The sequence below is a fragment of the Bemisia tabaci genome, chromosome 6, assembly GCF_918797505.1.
Source record: "Bemisia tabaci chromosome 6, PGI_BMITA_v3".
Taxonomy (NCBI): Eukaryota; Metazoa; Arthropoda; class Insecta; order Hemiptera; family Aleyrodidae; genus Bemisia; species Bemisia tabaci.
The window spans coordinates 53,474,518-53,496,347 of record NC_092798.1 but is presented as its reverse complement, the minus strand read 5'-3'; the positions used below and the strand labels follow the sequence as shown (position 1 = coordinate 53,496,347).

Genomic DNA, 21,830 nt, shown 5'->3' with positions numbered 1-21,830 from the left:
CATATTGAATGATTTCATTCACAGCCGCAAATTGACTTGTATGTACATTATCAGCACACGCGCTAGTGAAAACTGATAGGGTACTTTAAGAGTTTCCATACTTTTAAATCATGTATTAAAATCATTTCATTCAAAGTCTGATTGTGACACTTATCTAAGGTAGAAAAGGAGAATAACTCACCGCCCGTAACATTATCTAACGTGAAAGCGTTGAAAGGCCACTGCCAAACTTTGTCCAAGACGCACTGAAATCAGAAAAAAAGGAAACCATGATAGAGGAGGTTGTAATCACACTAAGTAGGCACAAAATTATCCTTGGAGATGAACAAGGCCGATTTTTACGCGGTGAAGTTAGGAAGTATAGCGGTTAGAATAGCATAATTAACCGTATCTTCCTCCACTCCCCTCCTTTGTTCTCCAATGTTTCAAAACTTAATTTTGAAATTTCAATACGTCGCAGGCAACTAGGGGTTACTAATTATCCCTAAATATCCTGTATCACCATCATTTAGGGCTGCACGAGTGAAATGAAAAATATTATGCAAGTCAAAATAGTTGTATCCCGCGTTTTGCCCCATACACCTTTTCTACTCTGGCGTTGAAGTCTCTGAGTCAGCCGAAAAGAGATTCTCCTTCGTTTTGTCACATGCAATTTTTCCTTCTTGGTCGTCGAAAAAGATGCATCATGCGGTTCGCCCCATCCCACTTTTCTATTCTGCGTTTAAATCTCTGAGTCAGCGGAAAAGAGACGAAGCTCTTTTTCATTGTTGGGGATATGCGAGAGAGTTTTGTTGCTTTATAATTGGACGTATTTGCGCTTAAAAGAACGATGTGGATATGGTTTCTGTGCTACGTAGTTCATAAAATCATAAGTATGTTCAATTGTGATCGGATCTGTGTAAGGGACCTCATCTTCCAGCGGAAAATTTCAGAAACTTTGTGCTTTGCGCGGAAAACGATCCCGGGAAGCGCCTGCAAGACTATAGGAATACTTCAAGCATTGCGTCGTATGTATCCTCGGTCTAGTCTCGCTCTTGACTCGCGAATCGCGCCTTCCTAGATGTTTACGCTGCTACTTGGAAATACAAATGGAGAATTTGCATGCCAATTTTTTATTGCTTCATCTGAAAGTGCTTAAAGAGCTGATTTCACAGTTTTTTTTATAATTTTTTTCTGATATGGGAAATAGTAGAAAAATAGATTTAAAAGTGAGAAAATGCACCGCCTAGTTCAACTAAGTTCAACTAGTTCAACTAATCCACTAAGTCATCTGACGGCATTTCCCATTTAAACACATTTATTTTAGCAGATTAGATAATTTTGTCATATCTTCTCCAATAATTGTTCAATTCATGAACCAAGGGTATCCTCGTGTTCGGTTCACTCAGTAGTTTTCACTTAAACACGAAATTCATCAAATTTGAAACACCTGCAAATTCTCTATCGTTACAAAACTTCGGAAGGTGTAGGCAAAAATGGAGCGCATTTTAATAAAAAGGCAATGAATTTTATAAGAGGCATTGTTCAAGGTCGCAGCCACCGCTATTTTCCCCACTCTCTACGCAGTTGGCGAACGGTCGATCGTTGGTTCGTGAAAATTCTGCATCCTTAGATGAGACATTTTCGGGAGCCGGGAAGGCAACACCTGGCTTTATCTAGATTTTCAATCACGTCAAATCAAAATAAAATAAATATTGTTTAAAAAAAATTGCAAAAGATGCTATGCGTCTAGCATTCATCGAGTATCCGCATTCTAAAGGTACGCAGCATATAGTTGGAGTCGTATTCAAGTCGGCGGCCGGGTTAGAATTCATTGAAAAACAACCCAAGAGACATGAGCACTTAGCGGCCTTAAATAAAAGGACGACGTCGGCACTTTTTACTCAGATTCGGCCGGAGAGTCATTTAAATGTTGAATGCAATTATGCAAATTCTCTTTACAAAAGTTTCCATACCTATCTCCGGGGATTAGAAGATAAAATTTCACCCAGTTAAATAGAAAACTTATCTTTTAAAATAGTTAAGCAACTTGCGAGGAGGAGCGCGAGGAGACGGGACACTCCGACAGAAATAAAGCATGATAAAAGCTAACTTTTTTGCAGGGCAGACAAAGTGATAAACAATCCCTCGTTTCCCAAACGTCAAGACCCAACTCCACTTCAACACCGCAAAATTTCCACTCGCAAATAGCTCAGTTGCGCTGGTCACAGAATCGTGTTTTCATGTTTAATTCTTGTAGATAAGATAAGAATAACAAGATCTGTCCAAACAGCAACTTTCTACGTTCAATATTAGCCGAGCTATCGCCCTTTGAAAATCTGGTTTTTGACGCCATCCACCGCGGTAGTGATACCCTTGGCCCTTGGTTTCTTCCACCTTGCTTTCATCAGTTGGCGGTGTGACGCACATTAGTGCTGTTCATTCAACGTGAAACCCGGTTGAAAGCAAGGTGGAAGAAACTAAGGGTGTCACTACCGCGGTGGATGACGTCAAAAACCAGATTTTTCAAAGGGCGATGGCTCGATTAATATTGAACGTAGAAAGATGCGGTTTGGACGGATCTTGTTATTTTTAACTTATCTACAGGAATCAAGCGTCAAAATACGATTTTCCTACCAGCGCAAATGGTCCATTGTTGTAAATATTTATTAGGAAACCATCGGGCATACCTAGCTAACAATTTCACTGAATGACAAACAAAGCAGCAACATTTTGGACATATAGCGCACAGCCATATTCTTGTGAAAAAAGGAACTTTTAGATACAATTTTGCGATCTGGAAAGGAGATACAATCTTTTGTTTAGTAGCATATGCGTGAGCTCCGAGCAGTGGTCCAAGCCGAAACAACATTCTGACAGATGGTGAATGACCAGGACAGAAAGTATGAATTACAACACTAAGTACCGTGTTTTATTGTGGTTAAAAATGTACATGTTGAGAGGAATATGAGCAGCGCGAAACCTAAAAAATAACACTTAGGCGGGACAAAAGGAAATCTGCCGCAGGCAAAGGGCGAAAATTCGGCATTTTTTCAAATGCTTCCGTAAACGATCCTGCTCTTGGATTGAAATTCAATATGTTCCAGCCCTACAGTTTTTTTTTCTTTCCCGAGAAATACGAAAGAAAGCACATGCAGTGATTTGCAGTGATGATTTCATTGAAAAATCAAGTCCATTGAAACGATTAGTGACACGAAAAAACCAAAAATCTGCTCTGAAAAATGAAAAACAATAAATGAGTCATTGATCCCTCACCCCGCAAATGCACAGAGCTGACAAGAGGGGTTGCGTAATACCTGAACGAAGCTTTAAGTGAAATAAAAAGTGTCCTCTCTTTTCGCAATATGTGCATTATCCGGAAGTGGTCGTAATTATCCTAAGACTTCATGTCCGAGTCGACCCTCTCTATGCTGTTGAATCTCCCAAAGTTCTATGTCAAAGTTCCAAAGTGAACATCCCAAAGTTCTGGTAGATGATCCGGCAGTACCCAAAAAACCTTGCATCTCAACAATTCAACCTGCACTCAATAATTGAAGATTTCTGAAAGTGACTGTTTCCGACGAAATAATTTAAGAGGTGTGACTTCCAAAAATTTGCAGCTTGAATTCTATTATTCTATTCCCCGGATCTTGCTTTGATGAACTTCACCTTATAATTTAATACTCCCAGTTTTTGACCTGTTAAGTTGGAAAACAACTTCTGTGGTAGATTCCATGCACTGCTCACTGCGGATGGACTGCTACTTAAGTTGGAGCCAGCGTCAGCCGCACTATTAAGAGCTCTAATCCGCGAGAAACGGCTTTTTTTATGCGCAAGTTGCGTTAAAAAAGGAACCATTTCTTTGCCGATTTCTTCACAATTCTTCATTCTTGCTAATTGCAACTAGGCTGATGCTCATGAAGCCGTTCAATTTTGAGGAGCAGTTATTTCTGTTCGCTAATTTCAGTGAAAATGAGTCGCTCGTCGCACTTAGTTACATACCCTACTAAAAATTGACTCACCTTAAAACCGTCCAATTTTTAACCAATATTATACGCTCCACTTTTAATTGATTCTTTGGTCGTTGTTAGAACGTATGCAGATAGGTGCTTCTATGTATGAATCAGAAATATTAAGCGTCTCCAGCGCTCACCAACGGTGGAAATAGATTCACTTCAATAATTCATAGGGGCTTGCTACTTTCTCGCTCCCCTTGCGAGTAGAGGAAGTATTGGCATCTTTTTTTAGTTCATTCTGAAATAGAGGCCTTCTAACTACTAGGCTTTGCAATTTGTTTCTTGTTTCCGTAAAAGTAGAAATCGGAACTGACGTTTGGACCAGTATACCGACTGTTGGTTGCAATTTTGCTAAGAACCGTTCGCTTTACACCCGCGTGAGAAAAATTAATTCAATTTTGGCGTTTCAAAATGTCTACTTTCATTGACACCACTCAAAACAAAACCCATCAATGGTTTCGCTGATGACCTGAAAAATATTGGGAAAAGGTCAAGAAAATTCGACGAAATTTTGCGGAATACTAGTGATCGGTTATCAAACTGCACATTTCTCAAAACTAGACTGGGCGAATTACTATGAAAAATGAACATGTTAAAATAAAATGTGTCCCTCGACTCATTTAGCGGGCAGAGATTGTGACGCTCTGCGATATAGGGCTGCCATATGTTTAGGATTTAAGTATCCTTCTTATTAATCATACAACAGAATTGGGTTGAGAGAAAAAATTATTGATGCTGGAGAACGGAAAACGAGAGAAAAATACAAAAGGGTTATAAAAATACTAAAAATATAATTGAACAAGCTTATAAGTATTATGTACAAAATTATACCTAAAATGAGAGGTATGAAAGACTCGATTTAGACAAGATTAAAATAAAATAATAGCTTACGTTGCCGATCAATCTATAAAAAATGAAACAATGCCAAAAGAAAAGTAATAAAATAACTAACCAAAGGAGAATAAGAATCAGATGGATACATTTAAACTATCAACATTCATTTAAGTCACACTGAAAAGATGTCCATTTAATGTCATTCATATTGCGAATAGTTTGATCCTTAACGAGTTTGTAAATTCCCGGGTACAGCTTGAAATTTTCCGGCACCGATGCTATTTTGATCAAGTATCAAATAAATACCTGAGCCGTTAGTGAACATCGATTCAGAATTGAAATTTTGAAACACAGGAGACTTTATCGAATGAAATACAAATTATACCTCAACTTTCAAAGTGAACGATTGATGTGAAGAACGACGTCAGCTTCGGGCATGCATGACTGACTTTCAATGACTTTTTACTTTAAAAATATTCTATGGTCAAAGTATGGTTCAATTTCAAAATCAACTTCAATTCCAACGGCACACATCAAACTTAGAGACTCTGATTAAACTGCTTGGGAATAGGTAAGGGAAGCTTTTGATTAAAGGAGTCTTATTTAACAAAATAGTAAAGTTTTAAAATAGCCTAATTGTTCGTAAAATTAAAGTTGAAGAAAACAAAGGTTCGATCTTTGACAATAAAATGCACAGTACCAAAGATGAATTTTAAAACTGCATTATGAATTACTGATTCACATGCTCAATAGCATTTTAGTTTGCATGAATATTAAAACTTCCAAATGAGACCAAGTCGTGTTTCGAGAAAAACAGTGACCAAAGGGTTATTTTTTTTCTTTTCTTTTCTTTTTTTGTAGAGAATTATAGAGAGGCAATCCACTTGGAGTAATTGACACAATTTGATGAGGTTAGGTATTGATAGGGAAGGGGTGTAAATCTGGTGGTTACATCCCGAGTAAAGTCAGACTAAGTTACATGCACGTAGAAGAATAAGGTGAAAATTGATCACATCAAAAGGAACTATGTTCATATGGTTTGCGTTCGTCGTAGTTCTTTTTGATTTAATTTATTTTCACAGTTATTTTCAGCAAAATGCGTCGAAATATTAACACAATTAAATTCGATCGGGAGCGATGGATTAAATTGATTAAATTTTGCGATAAAGAAACACTAGCTCTGGCTCTTCCATAAAAGCGCCTTTCTGCTTAGGGAAACCAATAGCGTATATGTTGTTTCTAAAATGAGCCGGAAATAATGGTTCATTATTGCAAAATTTAGTCCAAATGTAAGGTATCAAATTTGACGGTAATGCTGACTTCGGGGTGACAAGAAAAACGCGGAAGTGAAGAGATAAATAAGAGATGCCTCACAGGTAAAAACAACGGATAAGTCATTTACTTAAAATGGGATATCCGTCGGTTTCCAAACTGGGCTGAAGGGGGAGGGGGAGGCTAATCCAATGCGTGAAAGGTTGCGCTCAAGTTTGCATGCGACCGCAGGTTGATTTGAGCCCATTAAAGCGGTGCATTCCGTCTATTAGAGGGCTAAATAAAAGCCACAGTCCGTATTTACATGCGGGAAATTAAAGAGACAGTCCTTGTACATTATGCATCGGCAGCGTTGTCACGTGGTCGCCTCCCTCACAAAAAGGCGTAGCTACATATTGAGATGAGCTCGGAAAAACGTTCAATTGTATGAACAGCAGGGTTCATTGCAGAGTGTAGTTGCGCCCGTATGTCGGGAGGGCGACGACTTTATGGGGGTTACCGTCAGAGAAACTTGGGAAAATCATGGAAGAAAATCTGTTGTGCTCGGAAAAAACGCCGTATGAGCCTTTAGACGTTGCCAAATCTCCTTGGACAAATCACGAATTGTCACGACAATCTGAAAATATGATTCTTCCAATTTTTTACATAATTTTCTTCGTAATTTGATTTAAAGTGTCGGAAAATTTGAATGAAAAACAAACACAACGTAACTACTTCAAAAATAAAGATTTTCTGAGAGGCAATTTCTGCGGAGGGTCCTGTTCAGGGTCTTGCATCCATGAAATTATTATGATCAGTGAAATTTAATGTTGTTGGCTTATTTCTCGTGTGAATTGGTCGTATTTCTGCCAAACAGAACTATTTGCATTAAGACATGAGCCCTGAGACCCATAAGAATATACTGCATAACAGAGCTCACGTCATAATGCACATAGTCCCGTTTGGTAAAAATACGTCCAATTTTTAAATGGGTCAGTTGCGCTAATCGAAAAATTGAATTTTAATGGTTTAAGGATGTAGATCAGCAAAAATAAAGGAGCGAATTTCTACGTCCGTTTTTAAAAAAGATATCGCTCCTCGGAAAAAACGCTGTATGATATCAATCACCAGGATAAAGTATACTGTGCTTTCTTCCACCTTGGTTTCATCCGTTTTATACGTCAAGCGACCAGTGTCGAAGTGTAAATAATTTATTGTTGAGACCAAGGTGTTATTACGTCGTCATAAACGGTGTTTTCCGATGAGCGAAATTTTCGTTAAGATTGGACGCAGGAACTTGACGTTTGAACGGATCCTTTTATTTTTTGCTAATCTACGATAAAAAGCTCAAGCCATCAGAGGGCGATTCTGTGACTGGCGCAAGTGACCGATTTTAAGCCTACAAAGAGGCCTAGGTGGTTACTAGGAGATAGATATCATACGTTTCCCAAAAATGTGAAACAAAAAAACTTCTAGTGGAGATAAGCACGGTCCAAAGGTTCATATTAAAGGGTTGTTTTAAACTTAACCCTTAGATATCCTACAAACTACGCGCACAGTTATTTATCTACGATGTTTTTCGATGAACACTGGGGGACTCCTTATCTCACCAAAGAGTGACACTGACCAATTTTAGAATTTACATTAACTTAAAAAAATCAAATTTATGTTTCACTAGAGCTTTTTGCATTCCTCTATTTAAGAGCTTTAAGTTTTATTGATGAATAGTGCTTTATTATAATCAACATGCTTATCACTTAATTCTTTACAGTTTGAGATCGCCAATAGCTAAATTATTGATTATTTGGATTGCATTTTGCATAAAGGGACCAAAAGCATTGCAATATACCTATTAAGATTGTGCAATTTCATCCTTTGCAATAAAACTATTGAAATCCTGAAAAAATATGAAATTTACATAGAAATTTTTGTCTTAAATTTACAGTTTTTAGAGAGAAAAATAGAGACTGTTCGTAGAAAATTCGGCTTTTCTTCCAAGACAAAAGAAGTTGCACAATCTTAGCAACATTGCAATGCTCTTGGTTCCCTTTTGCAAAATGCAATCAATTTACAATTATTATTGCCACATTACTAAGTTATCACTTATTATTCACTAACCGAAAATTTCACTAACTAAATAGTAAGATACTTGGCCAACCATGAAAAACTCAATCGCTCTTTACGAGCAACGGGAGTAAAGAGTTGGGGTTTCATGGGTTTCCACGCCAATGGATCAGTAGACAAGCTACGAATTTCAGCATTCTGACTCACGAGTCCTAACTAAAATTTCACGCACAACACAATTCGCGCAACGAAAATTACTAAAATTAACTCCTTACTATTCGACGTTTTTTGATGCAAGAATTCAAAATCTCCTGCTCATGGAAAAAACCAAAGTCTAATTGAGTCAAATCATGCACTAAACTTTACTTTGACAGTCTCTACTGAATGAAAAGATGAAAAACTCGATTTCGGTGCTTCCGCTTAGCTGTAGAACGTTTTGAAAAATTTATAACAGCACAAGGCGGGGAAAGAACATTGCTCGATTGAGAAGCCTATCAAAGCTTTTGTTGCGCGTGATTTGATTCAAGTAGACCCTTGTTTTCCTTCTGAGCAGGAAATTCAAAATTCTCGTAACCAACTAAGAACGTTAATATCTTAGTTAAGGGTTGGTTTCAGTAAAATCCGTTGTGCGAATCATGTTCTACGATTTAGAAACGAGAATCAGAGCGCTTAAATTCGTACCATGTCTACTCTGCCGTACTATGGAAAAACGCCGTATGAACCTGAGGCGTTGCCGAATTTCCTTCAATAAAAAACTAATTGATTGAGAAAGTTTTAATTTTTTTTTTTTTTCAAATTTTTGCGATGATTTTGTTCGCAGTTGAATCTACAACATCTCAAAATTTCAAGGAAGAATATGCATAACTTTCTTTCGGAATACATGTTTCATCCGAGCAAACGGCAACTCTCGAATGTTCATATGGCGTTTTTCCTTAGCTTGGCAGTACTAGTATATTCCCTGACAGCCGGGAATTTTTCATTCCCTGTGCTTCCGAATAATGCACAGTTCTTCTAGGTCCTGAACACCACAAACTAACTCAACACGGAAAAAGATCTGCGGCTTTATAAACCAATTAGTGGTTCATATGGAACGTACACCACTAATAGTCGTAAATAAACTAATGTTTCTCGGTCTGTGAACCATACTAAGGTATCTCGTACTAAAAGAGAGATGAGACACAATAGCCGGAATGCACACAATAATAAAAACACATTAAAATACAAAAACAAATGGGTTTACAAGGCGAAGGAAATATTTTCAAAAATTTTACGCTGTTATCCGATGGGTAATTTATTTTATTTCATACCTGGATAATTGAATTTGAATTAACTAAGTTGATTATAATAAGGAATTATTTCCTCAGCCGTGTAAACCCACTTGTTTTTGTATTTTAATGTGTTTTTATTGGTGTCTCGTAGCATACTAAGGTATAAATACCATCACTAAGGTATATGTGCTATTTTGAAATGTTGCCTTCACTATATTAGTGGTGTTGCATGTAAACGCACTAATTGGTGTACAAGCCATAGCTTTTTCTGGGTGGAGAGGATTCGGGTAGTTCACTGGATACTATTATCAAGGACATTGCCGGAGGGTCTGCTTTTCTGTTGGAGCTTTTTATCGTGGCAGTTGAACCTGCCGGCGTTGATGCCCGTCGGGAGGACGATGGGCATGCGGTAGGTGATGTTCTCGGTGGTGAGGAAGTGGCAGGAGGCATCATGGCAGCACTTGTAGACTTTGGTGGTCTGGAGGACGGCGAAGAGGGGCTCCTGCCCGAGCCAGCCCTCGCTCCCGGGGTTGATGGGGCACTCGACGGTGTAGCCCTTGGAGGTCTTCTCCGCGACGGAGCTCTTGTACTCCCAGTAGAAGGCCTTGGCGATGAGCTCCATGACCGGGAGCCCCAAGTGGACCTTGCTCTCTTGCTCGGCCTCGAACTCCCTCGTCACTTCCATGTCGATCCGACACGAGTCCCGCGAGTTCTCTGAGCAGGAAACCACGTTGCTCACCGTCACCTGAGCACAATCAAAACCACACCTTTGAAAACTTTCCTCTCTATCCTTGAGCTCCGGATACACCATCAAACTCCGAACCAATTCTCATCAAAGTAGACCACTTGATGACTCGTCTGCCGTGCTAAGGAAGAACGCTGTATGAGCATTCCAGAGTTGCCAAATTTACTTCGATAATACGTTTATTTTTGAGGAAAGCTATGAGTGATTTTCCTTTAAATTTTCAGAATATTTAGGTGGAATTGCGAATAAAATTATCTGAAAAATTGGGAGGAAAATATTCATAACTTTACAAAAAAATTCGCGTCTAATGAAAGGAAATTCGGCAACGCCTGAAGCTTCTTACGGCGTTTTTCTTTAGCACGGCAGTGATCGTCACCATGCAACAGTCCTCTTCGATCAAAATTGGACGGGCCGTCAAATTGCGATCAGAATGGAGTGCCACCATTCATCATTTCCTGCCACAGGAAATATTTCTGCCGAGTTTTCATTTTAAAATTAAGCAAATTAATGATTTTAAGACTGATGACTCCTAACACTTTGATGGTAATTGGTTCGGGAATTTGATCGTGTATCGAGACCTTTACTTTGACTTCAGATAAATATGGTGAAATCCACCAAAAACCTCAGGGTTGCCACCAAATCTAGAAAATGAAATTCCCTGACATTTCCCTGATTTTCCTCACATATTTTGAGGAGGTTCCTTGATGATTGAGGATATACCAAATGGTCAAAGAGACATAATTATAAATAGTTTTTGGGAAAAATTTGTTATTTGAAACGTTAAACCCACTCTAAAGAGCAAATAAAGGTGCTTAATCAATTTCCCCCGGACATTTTCGTCATTTTCCCTGACCTTTCCCGATTTTCCAGGAATTCCTGACTGTGGCAACCCGGAACTTAGGTGATCGGACAAATTTTAAGATTTTTTTAAGATGTTTAATCGAAGTTTAGTATTATGTTTTTCTGTAAACCAAAAAATATTTATTAGACCATTTTCACGTGTGATCAAGATCCTGCCTGAATATGATTCTCTTGAATCGAAATGCCTCAAAGAAGAATAAAACATACAGCGTTTCAAAGTTTCCATTTTTGCCATTGAAAAATGAATTCCCTTTTTTCAATTTTGAATTTCCTCGGTTAAAAAAAAAAAAAAAAAAAAAAAAAAAAAAAAAAAGAACAACTTTAATTGATTCTGCTCTATGCTGAGGTAAAGAATCATCAGTGGACGTTACTGTGACACAGAAAATAAAATGGGCTCAAGTAAAGTGGTTTTTTCAACGAAGGAGCAAGTTTTAGTATTTTAATGTTATCATTCATCTGATGATTATCTGCTTTGATGTGCTGAAATACGTTCAAGGATGAAAGTATTGAAAGTGTCATGAAATCATAAATTTTACAGTTGATTGAGCGCTCAGTTTTCCCGACATATATTTTCCTGCATGAATTACAATCCATAGGTTCGGCAAACGCCAGTTACATTCTTGATAGTACCAATATTGCCTATATCTTTTTTTATTTCGTCGGTGACCTTCCTCATATTGTCTAGTATGCTGTTAATAGTCTTAAAAGCTGTTTTGTACTCATTTTTTTTGAAACATTTGCTAATTTTTCAGCTAAGCTTTTTGATCTCGACTAGATTTTAATGAATTATTGCTTTGCGTATTTTTGGTATTTTGGTAAGAATAAAATGTAAGTTTTCCAAAAAATGTTACATTATTTCTAGCACTTGGCTACATTCCACAAACCGAAGAAGAAGTAAATGCTCGTTAGGATTTTTGCTGAGTTCTGATTCAAAATAAAATTCACAACGTGTGGAAAAAAGAAAGAAATTTGAAGAAAATATTTATACGATAAAAGAGAAGTGATTAGATTGTACCCACCTCTGGATCGGTTTGATTTGAGAACGTTGAGTTGACGAGTGTGTACTCGCAGCCTTTGACCTTGCACTCCGAGTCGCAGTTGCAGCAGAAAATGTTGCAGTCCCCGTAGGAGCAGCACTGCCACAGGAAATTCGGGAACGGAATCCCGCAGGAACTGGCCATCGACGGACAACACTCGGGCCGTGCCAGCCCCAACAGGCAGCACACGCTCATCAGAACCACAAGTTGGGATCTCGGCTTCATCATTGCTCAACTAAGCGGATCCGGATCCCACAGTTTGAAATGAAAAATCCGAAGGCGTTTTTCGCTACCGAGTGGTTCTCTTCTGATTGTTCCGCGCGCACGACACACAGAAAGGACTTGAGTCGGATCTTGAAAATAACAGTGTTTCACTTCTTGCATGGATAAGGTACGAACAAAGCACACACGATTTGTCTCTAGACTCGGAAAAATCAACACTTCACCCGAAGGGCTCGCTTCGATAAATCGTTTCGATAAACGTGATTAGCTGACGCAACGATTTGAGATCGAATTGAGGTATGATTTATAGGATCTTAATATTTTTGTTGCAAAGTTTGGAGTACAGCATACGAGCTGATCTTGGATTTGGCGGGGCTTCGAAAATACAAAAACGCGGAACGTCACTAAAATATTGTAGGGAATACGAAATATTTGCGATAAACACACCAGGAGCGATTGATTTTGTGATTAGAATATTTGGATCCTCACTGCGCATACGCAAAATAGAGATTTTGAATGAAGAACTTAGATTTTCGGGTTCTCGTGTTGGAAGCGCATTGCCCGCAACTGAGCGTGCTGAGACTATTAACCTTCACACCTTGCCGTTATCAAGTATCTCTTATCAAAACTTTTATAGTTCAAAGACAGATAATCTTTACTTGAAACATGTGCTATCATCGTGGAATTTAGAAGAAATTAACATAAAAAATCACACACTAAATCCATGGAAAATTGTAAATTTTTCGGCTGAAATGCGCGAAAATTTCCGAAAACTAGGTAGACTGCTTGCTTACTCTATGCCACTTTATCCGAGCGTGAACTGCTGTATTGGGCACGCTGCGCTGTGGCTAAAGCACTGAGACGATGATAAAGTGCACATAAATTAGAGCAATCAGGAATCTTATCAGTCTGAATGAGCCGAAGGATGTATCAACTTCGTTGTCAAATGAAAGCAAAATTCTGAATTTTCGAGATATTGGTTGGTAAATCTTGGATCACTTAATGTATTAAGAAAAGCTTTCACCTCTTGAAAAATGTCTGCCTTACAGCATAATGCAATTAAATCATTGCACCACGTAAATTTCTTACTTGTAATAATGCTTGTATATACATTTTTCTGCCAAAATAGCTTGGGTATCTTGCGATGTGGCAAGAGTGTAGTATCTGATTTACGTTACTGGGGTCGGCCAGGAGTCCAGGACGGAGAGTTTCACATACAACTATTGTATGCTTGGAATGAAGTTATCTCATTTCTAACAGTGCCAGAGCATGATATAGAGCAACTGAGCATAAGCACACTTTCTTAGGATTATTTCCTTGCAGAAAACCTGTCCCTGAAATGTACTGCGAGTGCAGGAAATCAACTCTTACTTTTGTTGGAAGGAACATGCTGGGATGTATTTTTAACATTATTATTAGTGGAAACGTCTTGATTTATCCTGACGTTTTGCAGAGAAATTATCATATTTTCCAGATTTTTTTTTTCTAGTGAGCATTGTTGACATTTAAAACAAAAATAGAAACTTCCTTCAACCACCAGGTTTCCGGGCTTGATTTTTCAGATCTTTTCGGCTACACCCCTGATCTGCCGTGCTAAGCAAAAACGTCGTTAATCCATCAAGATTTTCCCTCGTTTTTTTGGAACTTAACACTTCATAAAATATAAACCGTTTTACCCATGCACATCAAATTTTCAGGTTAAGTTTTTGAAAATATTCGCAAAAGAATTCTGTAAAAACTTTGTCCTAAGGTACACATGTTTTTCTGATATGATATATTGTTTCCAAAAAATGTAAAATAACGTTTAGGGCGTTTTTGCGTTGGACGGGAGTGATGTAAATTCATTGGCACGAGGATTAGGAATGCGACCTGGCCGTAGAATTTTGATACAAAGAGAGGAGTATAGACGCGAGGTACACAAACATATACAAAAGGAGAAAGCCGGCGAGCATCAAGAACAAGACGAGGATAAAATTCTCCCTAAGCCTACTTCCCCCCTCCCCTCTAGGTCCGTGGGCAACATCGAGGGGATCCTCTTGGGTGCGGCAGTAGATGTCTCCGACGTTGAGGCCCTGCTCGGCGACGATGGGTTTCCGGAAGCGGAAGCTGCGACGAGCGGTGACGTTGCACTCGCCGCGCGGGTGGCAGCACCTGTGGACGAAGGCGGCGGCGAGGACGGCGAAGCGGGGCGCCTGGGTGGCCCACCCGCGGTGCCCGGGCGGGATGGCGCAGCGGTAGCCGAGCCCGGCCGCGGTGCGCTCCGTCACGTTGGCCCGGTAGGTGACGGCGAAGCGGTCGTTGATGAGCCGGAGCACCGGGACCGAGAGCTGGACTCCGAGCTCGGTCGAGGCCTCGAAGACGTGCTGGATGGTGAGGCTCAGGTGGCAGGAGGGCCCGGCGCGGCTGCAGTGGAGGGTGTTGGAAACTCGGACCTCGGGGTCGCTCACGTCCGAGAAGACGGCGTCCTCCAGCTCGTAGCTGCAGCCCTTGAGTCTGCACTCTAGCTCGCAGTTGCAGCAGAAGAGGTTGCACTTGCCGTACGAGCAGCAGGCGTAGGTCGAGGATAGTTTGTCCATCGGGCAGGAACCGCTCAACAGAGCCGGGCAACAGTGGGAACCGGCCGGAACCAGGAGGTAGCCTAATAACACTAAGCAAGTCGCTCGAGATATGAAGAAAAGCTCGTTTCGGCCCATCTTTAAGTTGACAGTTCTTCTTGATCTCCAGTGCCTAGATGATTAATATCGAGTTCGAAATGCGGAACATGGGACGATGCTCATCTGTAGATTGCAGCGACACTTGAATGATTTTTGAGTGCATGTGAGATATGCAACGAGACAGTTTCAAAAGCACACTTTAGCGGAACAGTTTTTTGGGGACGTTAGGACGATAATTTTTTCATAATTCCATTATAATTTAAGTGAAGAATTGCAAAATCGCGATGCGATAAGATGGTTTTTTAAAACATCAGGACGACACTTCTATCTCAATTTCAGTACAATTATAGCGGTTATTTGAAGTTTTGGATGAGAAACTACACAGTTTCTTTATAGCCTCTGACCCGTAATAATTTGCTTAAAATGGTGATAAGACTGTTCTCAATTGTAAGCAATTATTCTGACCTCCAGAAATAGTATTGGCCTGAGAATTTAAAAAAAAAAATCCCAGTGGGTAATTGAACTTTAATGCCTTGATAAAAAAATTTAAAAAGAGATAAAATAAACGGTGACGAAAAGTCTTTCGTTCTTTGTCGTCAAATTAAACTTTTGAATGTTCAAGACTGATTAAAATTCAAAAGTCCAGTAAAAATGTGCCGGTGATGGTTTTAACAATTGATCAGGCAGCTAAAATTCCATGCAGCTATTGGACAAGTGTAAAAAATGATCGAGATAAGTTGTCACAAGAATATGGTGGACAGATCTTAATGTGTTCTCAAACACTGTTAATGTTCCCCCTCTTTATTCCGGCAAGAGATTTATCGCACAAGAGGCTGTTGATAGTCAAATTGAAATTTTTCTTCTTTGCGTGTACCATACATTTACTTCTAGTATACAAGTTCTTTTTTCAACAACTTTGTCCGTCTATGATCGGATCTACAAGACTTAAAATATTCTTTCCGTTTATTTTTTTTATAATTTGGGGTCCATGAATGGATCATCAATCAATAGTTTCAATCTGAAGACCACACGCGCGGCTTCTATACCACGTTGCACCCAACTTATATATTCCTGGAGATGATCTATTGGAGAAATTAGCGTCAACGGAGAAACACTCGATTAATCGCCTGTTTGGTAATTAATAGAGAAAACCTTCTTAGTTCGGCGGAGCTTTGAGGAGTGAGTTAAGCTGGCGGAGTCATTAAGCTACACACGCGGGAGCGAAAAGGATTTAGTGCGAGTGCAACAGACGTTATTATTATAACTAATGAGCGGATCGAGAGGTATTTTATACTGCACCGCTCTCGGGGCAAGTTCCCGGAAGTTTCCTCAAGACGGAGGGGATTTCAAAACTTGACGCACACTAATGAAAAGCTCACCCGAGTTACGAGCTTGGCAACCGCCATGATAGTCACCCGCGTATCCGAGCATGGATCCGCCCAACTTGCCGCTTTTCGCACTCCGCTTTTTCAAGCTCACGCAAGGGAGTGGGGGGGGGGGGGCGACGAAGGGCGAAGGGCGGGGGGGGGGGGGGGCACGCGTTTCGCGGACGATGGAGCCTCACCCGGGCGCCCCCTGTTATCGCTCTGTTTCAATTTGGCGAGTCGCGAGTTGGCGAATTCCGCACTTAAAAGCTTGTTTGACGCCCCGAAAGTTTCCGAGTTACGACGACGCCCGAGGCCCGGGGAAAAAAGGGACGGCGCTAATTGCATAAATTTCGCTGCAAATGAAAAGCCACTCTCGACCTTGGCGCGTAAACTTTAAAAATTTCCTCCGCTGCGTGAGTGAAAGAATGCTCCTCTAGTTTGACGAAACTTGCCCAGGATTTATGCTACCACGAAAGCAGTCACTGCCATGTTGCAAAATTTTCACCCGATACAGATAAGTTTATTCACGCACTCAAGTCACAATAACTGCATCCGTCATACAAACCGCCTCGCAGTTCATAGTCCAATGTCTTTCCATTCGATTGAAAGTTGAGGAGAAAAATGCGAGATAAAACACTAATTAGAACAAGTCAAATGCTCTCAGACAGAATCCTTATCAGAGAGATCTCTACTCAACTTGTTCAGAAGTCGATGCAAGAGTCACGTCTGGCTCCGGAAGGCGTTGGAAACTTTTGACAGAATACGATCCTTCGGACAAATTAATTTACTTGTTAATGTGACGGTTTTTGTCCTCTCAATGCGAGGCACTCTTCGGCTCACCTTCATTTAAAATGCAAAAAATGCCGGTATAATCTGTTTTAAATTAATTAAAAGATGCGGGGAAAAGCAAGATAAAATCATCAAAACACTGATTGGAAAAAAGTTGAAGGTTTTCCGACGGACACCACGCTATCACGCTCATAAATTGAGTAACTTCACCACTCCAAAAGTTTCCAAAAGTAGATTCAATCCCTACGAGTGCAAGAGTTCTCATGATAGAAAATAAATCACAGAAACTAGTAGATACATAATTGGTTGCGGTTTATTTGACGACAAAGTTCAATGAGAACTTTCAAAACAAGCTCGAAGAATGTTCCGATCACTCTCGATATTTATTTATTTATACATTAAGATTTTGCAATTGAGGTACAAAAAATTGCAAAAAGTTGAGACGATATTTGCCCAGGTATTTGGTGACATAAAGTTTCCTCAGCGAGTACGCATTATAAACCTACGCATCTTACAAAATTATCGGTTTATTTATTTTCTCTCCGATAGAATAAATGCAAAGTGGATTCCGATATCAAATTGCAAGATGCAACCACTGTAAAATTCTTGTCATTCACTGAAGATATCGCAACTAATCGCACTTGAACGGATCACCAAAAAGCGTCGATTTGACGTCACAGAAGAGTTAAGATTAAAAACAAAGACGAGAATTCAGGCTGAATGGACGAAGCACGGGAAAAAAGGTGGTACAGGTGAGTAAAGAATCCTGTGGACTGATGGTGGACTAGACGCACTACTCCGAGTGCTCCCGCTTTTAGTTTTATCGCGAAGATGATGAATGCTTAAGATATGCCCGCGACGATAGAATTTGCGCCAGGTCCCACGTTCAGATCCTTACTGGCCAAGTCGGCAGATTTTACAGCAGCTCACTTGAAAATAATACTTATTTCCTTAAAACTGGCACCGCCTTTGTTCTGTTAAAACATCGTGCGACAAAGGACACACTTTTCACACGCCATCTCATTTTTTATGATATTGGCAATTTTATAATCTTTGATGCCTCTTATTGAGAGTTTCTCATTTCAACCATCCACACTAACTCACTTACTTGCGAGAAAAAGGTGACTAGAATCCTCAGAATTAATACAGCAAGGTCGAGAAGAAAGTTTTAGAAAAAATGTGATGAGGATGACGTGTTTGCAAACTAATATTGCGATACTTCTAGATTCGTCACAGGTATTTTAGTTGTCTAGATTGCTGTGTCACTCTCATGGGTTGACCCAATGGCGAAACTTACAAGTTTGCTGACTGTTCATACTGTACTTAAAAGGAGAAAAAATAGTGTCACTAACTAAAAAAATCGTCACTGGATGTGAGTGGACCTATAAACTGCTCCAATGAGAGTTTAACATGAGAACCTGGACGAAAGACATGTGTAGCTGACGAGTGATACAGCTGAGTAAAATGCTTTTACGCACCGTGATGTCCGAAGGAATTAGCTAAATTTGTGTCGATGAACTTTCTTAAAAAATTAATAAAAACTACCGACAAGATGTCGGAAAATGAAAATAGCCGCTGATTTTCCAACATTCCATTGTAACAAAAAAATTTCAACCGTGCGTCGTAACCGCAAGAGGCGTTCTTACTTTCTCGCTCCCCTAGGGTAAGAGGAAGTATTGCTTTCTCCTTGCTTTTGTTTTTCAAAGTACTGAGGGAAATTTTTCTGGAGATATTATTTTGACTTAAAGCGTCGTTTCTTGTCAATCAAATTTGGTTTTTTCAACATCAGTTTTTATTAGTTAAAAAAGCGTCGTTTTGTTACCGTTAAGTTACCAAAACGATAACAAAAGAAGGTTTCTTTATCTCAAAATAATTGACTTTGCATTAAATTCGCACGGATTTAAATCAGAAAATCCAAATTTTGTTGACAAGAGGCAACGCTTTATAGGTCATAATAATACCCCAAGAATTGTTTTTTTCAGTGAGCTCTATCATACTAATTTCTTGTAATTTTGTATTATTATACCTATTAAATTTGGCTTAACAAGGACAGCCTGGATGTATGAAATAGTTTATTCCACACAATTTCATCTATCATTAATAAAACTGTGGTAACAATGATTAGATTATAAGAATTAGTATTTTTTTCCTACAACCGAAATATATACAACTTGTTTGTTTACATCGGCTATTCAAAATAGTTTGTTGTACCTATCGTACTAATTGATTAATGGTATAATCTCACGTGATCATTTGCATCATCACCCCCCCTTCCCCTCCCCAAAAAGGGGGAAAATTCCAGCCGCTCCTCTACGTCCTGTGGCGAGGCTTTATAGAAGGCAATTCAATCATAAAGTCTAGATCAAATACACATAAAATACAAATGGAAAAAATTTCCAAAAAACTGAAACTTAAAGAGGTTTTTTTTTTGCTTTCTTTCTTGCTTTAAAAAAAGTGAAATGTAGGAATGGAGCTTGAGAGGAAGGCTTATATGTTATGTTAGCCTCAAGTGACAACAATGCAGTTAAGCTACCTCTGCTCTGTCTTAGCTCAGCACATTTTCTTGGTGTAACGTGCTACTTCGCTCATCTCACGAGAAGAAAAAAGGCTTGAAGATAATTTTCTGCGCAAGACACACCACGACCTTCGTTATAAAACGAGACTTCACATTGTCTCGTAGAAACGTTCTTTTCGAATCAAAGTTATCGTATGAAGCTCAAATCAAGTGAACGTTTACGAATATGGAACGTGCTATTCACATAAATGGAACAAAGCTTGTGAACAAATCGGGTATTTATTTCACCAAGTTTTACAAAAAATCCAAATGCAAATATTGTTTTTGAAATTAGAGGAAAAATTCAACTTTTGAAAAATGAATTTGTTACAATGAAGCGAAAAATGGCAGACAAACTGCGACTTAAGTTGACTCTTTGTTAATAAACTTTTTTATCCATTTACTAAATATGTAGCTTCACTAAGTGCATTTATGTGCGATGAATTTTAAGAATGGGGCTCTACGATGAATTATGGGGATTATAGAGAGAGTAGGTTTTATTTTACGGCGTTCTTCGATCAAATGAGGCGTTTTTTCAGGAAAATTGTGTACATATTCAAATTTTCAAAATTGCTTTACGCCTTAATAGAGAACATATTTTCGAGGAATGGAAATTTTCCAATTTTCTCGTGTTGGTGACTTAGCATGCAACTGCAATGACAAATACAAATTTTGTTTTCAACAAAAGACAACCGTAAGTTTAAGTTGAACTTTTAAGAGCGACTCCTCCTTTCGAACGCAACGTATTCATGATGGGATCAATAGATTTTTCTACATTGGTAGGGAGGATCATTTTGGAAATATCAAGATGCCAGTCTCTGACTCGACCACTGAGGGATATTTATTTTGTAAAAACCCAATTTCAAAACCTTGAAATTTGGGCAGAATTATTGTTTTTAATCGATAATTGGACTGCATTTTGCAATTTGGAATTATAAATTTTGACTCTTCTGGAAAAACACTGATTTGAATAGGGAAACTAATGGCACATACGTTGTTTTTAAACCGGGCTAGAATTTATAGTTCCAAATTGCAAAATGTAGTCCAATTAATATTGACAGGTAGGTACTTCGCAATTTAATGCAATTTTATTTTAAGGCTTTGGAGGTCGATTTTTTTTACGAAGATTTCTTTAGAAGTGATCCACACACTGACATTTCGATAATAAAAAAATAGCACAATGACTAAAATCTACAAAAGAAGTGATGGCGATAGACAGAGTCAAAAGCTGAAGATCCATTTTAACAGCTGATGGAAGAGAGAAATCATTATCTGAAATGGCACAGTCTGCGCGACGCACACATAGCAAGTCATGGTAAGAGGTCGCACACGAAATTTACAACTAGAACTGGAAAGTTTCGTCACTTTGTAAAGTTTAAGGGATACCCCTGAAGGCAATTTAACAGGAAACCGATAGAACCACTACGCGACACTACGGTTTGTAAGGATGAAGGTTAGAGTTTTTAAAATTTCCACATTATGTCCGACCTTCCCCGGTGGCCTTTGACAGTGGCCATTCCAGACAGTTAGCAACACTGTCAATACTCCATTTAAATCCATCGAATATATCGGTTATAGGCAAGAAGAGTTTCACCTAGAAACGATTGTTTAGCGTACATTTAAATGGAGAATAAGAGTGTAGCCAACTTGGAAGAATCGGCACCTCCCATGGACTCGCTGCGATATGCATTGGGACGAGGAGTGAGCCGCTCTAAATAACAAAATATCCGCGATGCCTATCCTCGACCTTGCGGAAATCGCGGAAGAGCAAAACGACGCAAAGAGCAGCGAAAAACAAAACAAGAAGAGCGGTCCAGGAATCGAAGCCGGCTCTTCTGCCGGCGAAATCGCTCTCGTCGACGGACTCGCAGGCCCAACTCCCGACATTGAACCCGTTGGAATCGACGCGCGGCTTGCGGAACCTGAACTCCTTCCGACTCTCGACACGACACGTCCCGTTGCCCTGGCAGCACTGGTAGACGTAGACCCCCGAGAGGACGGCGAACTCGGGGTTCTGCGAGATCCAGGCCTGGTCGCCGGACGCCACGTCGCACGGGATCCTCAGATTGGTCGTCGTGACGCCGGCCACCGTGTCCTTCTTGTCCAGCTCAGCGGCGATAAGCTGGAGCACCGGTGCCGGGAGCGAGGCCGGGTCCGACTCGTGGAAGGCGCGCACGACCGGGAAGGAG

General features: G+C 39.7%; 2 protein-coding genes across 5 annotated transcripts in view; both read right to left on the bottom strand.

The window, feature by feature from the left end:
• Positions 1–21,830, bottom strand: part of LOC109042004 (uncharacterized) — a 349,059-nt gene that overhangs the window by 31,503 nt on the left and 295,726 nt on the right. For all 4 annotated transcript variants that reach the window (XM_019058538.2, XM_019058540.2, XM_072301973.1 and 1 more), the window contains exon 4: positions 182–245. In XM_019058538.2, coding sequence (XP_018914083.2) covers positions 182–245 — 64 coding nt within the window. The remainder of the gene's footprint in view (positions 1–181; positions 246–21,830) is intronic.
• On the bottom strand, positions 8,917–13,089 carry LOC109042008 (uncharacterized). The gene is made up of 2 exons (XM_019058544.2): positions 12,038–13,089; positions 8,917–10,157 (listed from the first exon to the last, which is right to left on the bottom strand). Exons 1-2 carry the CDS (start codon positions 12,281–12,283, stop codon positions 9,705–9,707), a joined length of 699 nt encoding a protein of 232 aa, XP_018914089.2. The 5' UTR covers positions 12,284–13,089; the 3' UTR covers positions 8,917–9,704.

Excerpts from the sequence above, each read along its gene's own strand:
- LOC109042008 (XM_019058544.2), bottom strand. The coding sequence starts at position 12,283 with ATGATGAAGCCGAGATCCCAACTTGTGGTTCTGATGAGCGTGTGCTGC. Across the intron at positions 10,158-12,037 it reads CAAATCAAACCGATCCAGAG|GTGACGGTGAGCAACGTGGT; the intron begins GTGGGTACAATC and ends GATTGTGCTCAG.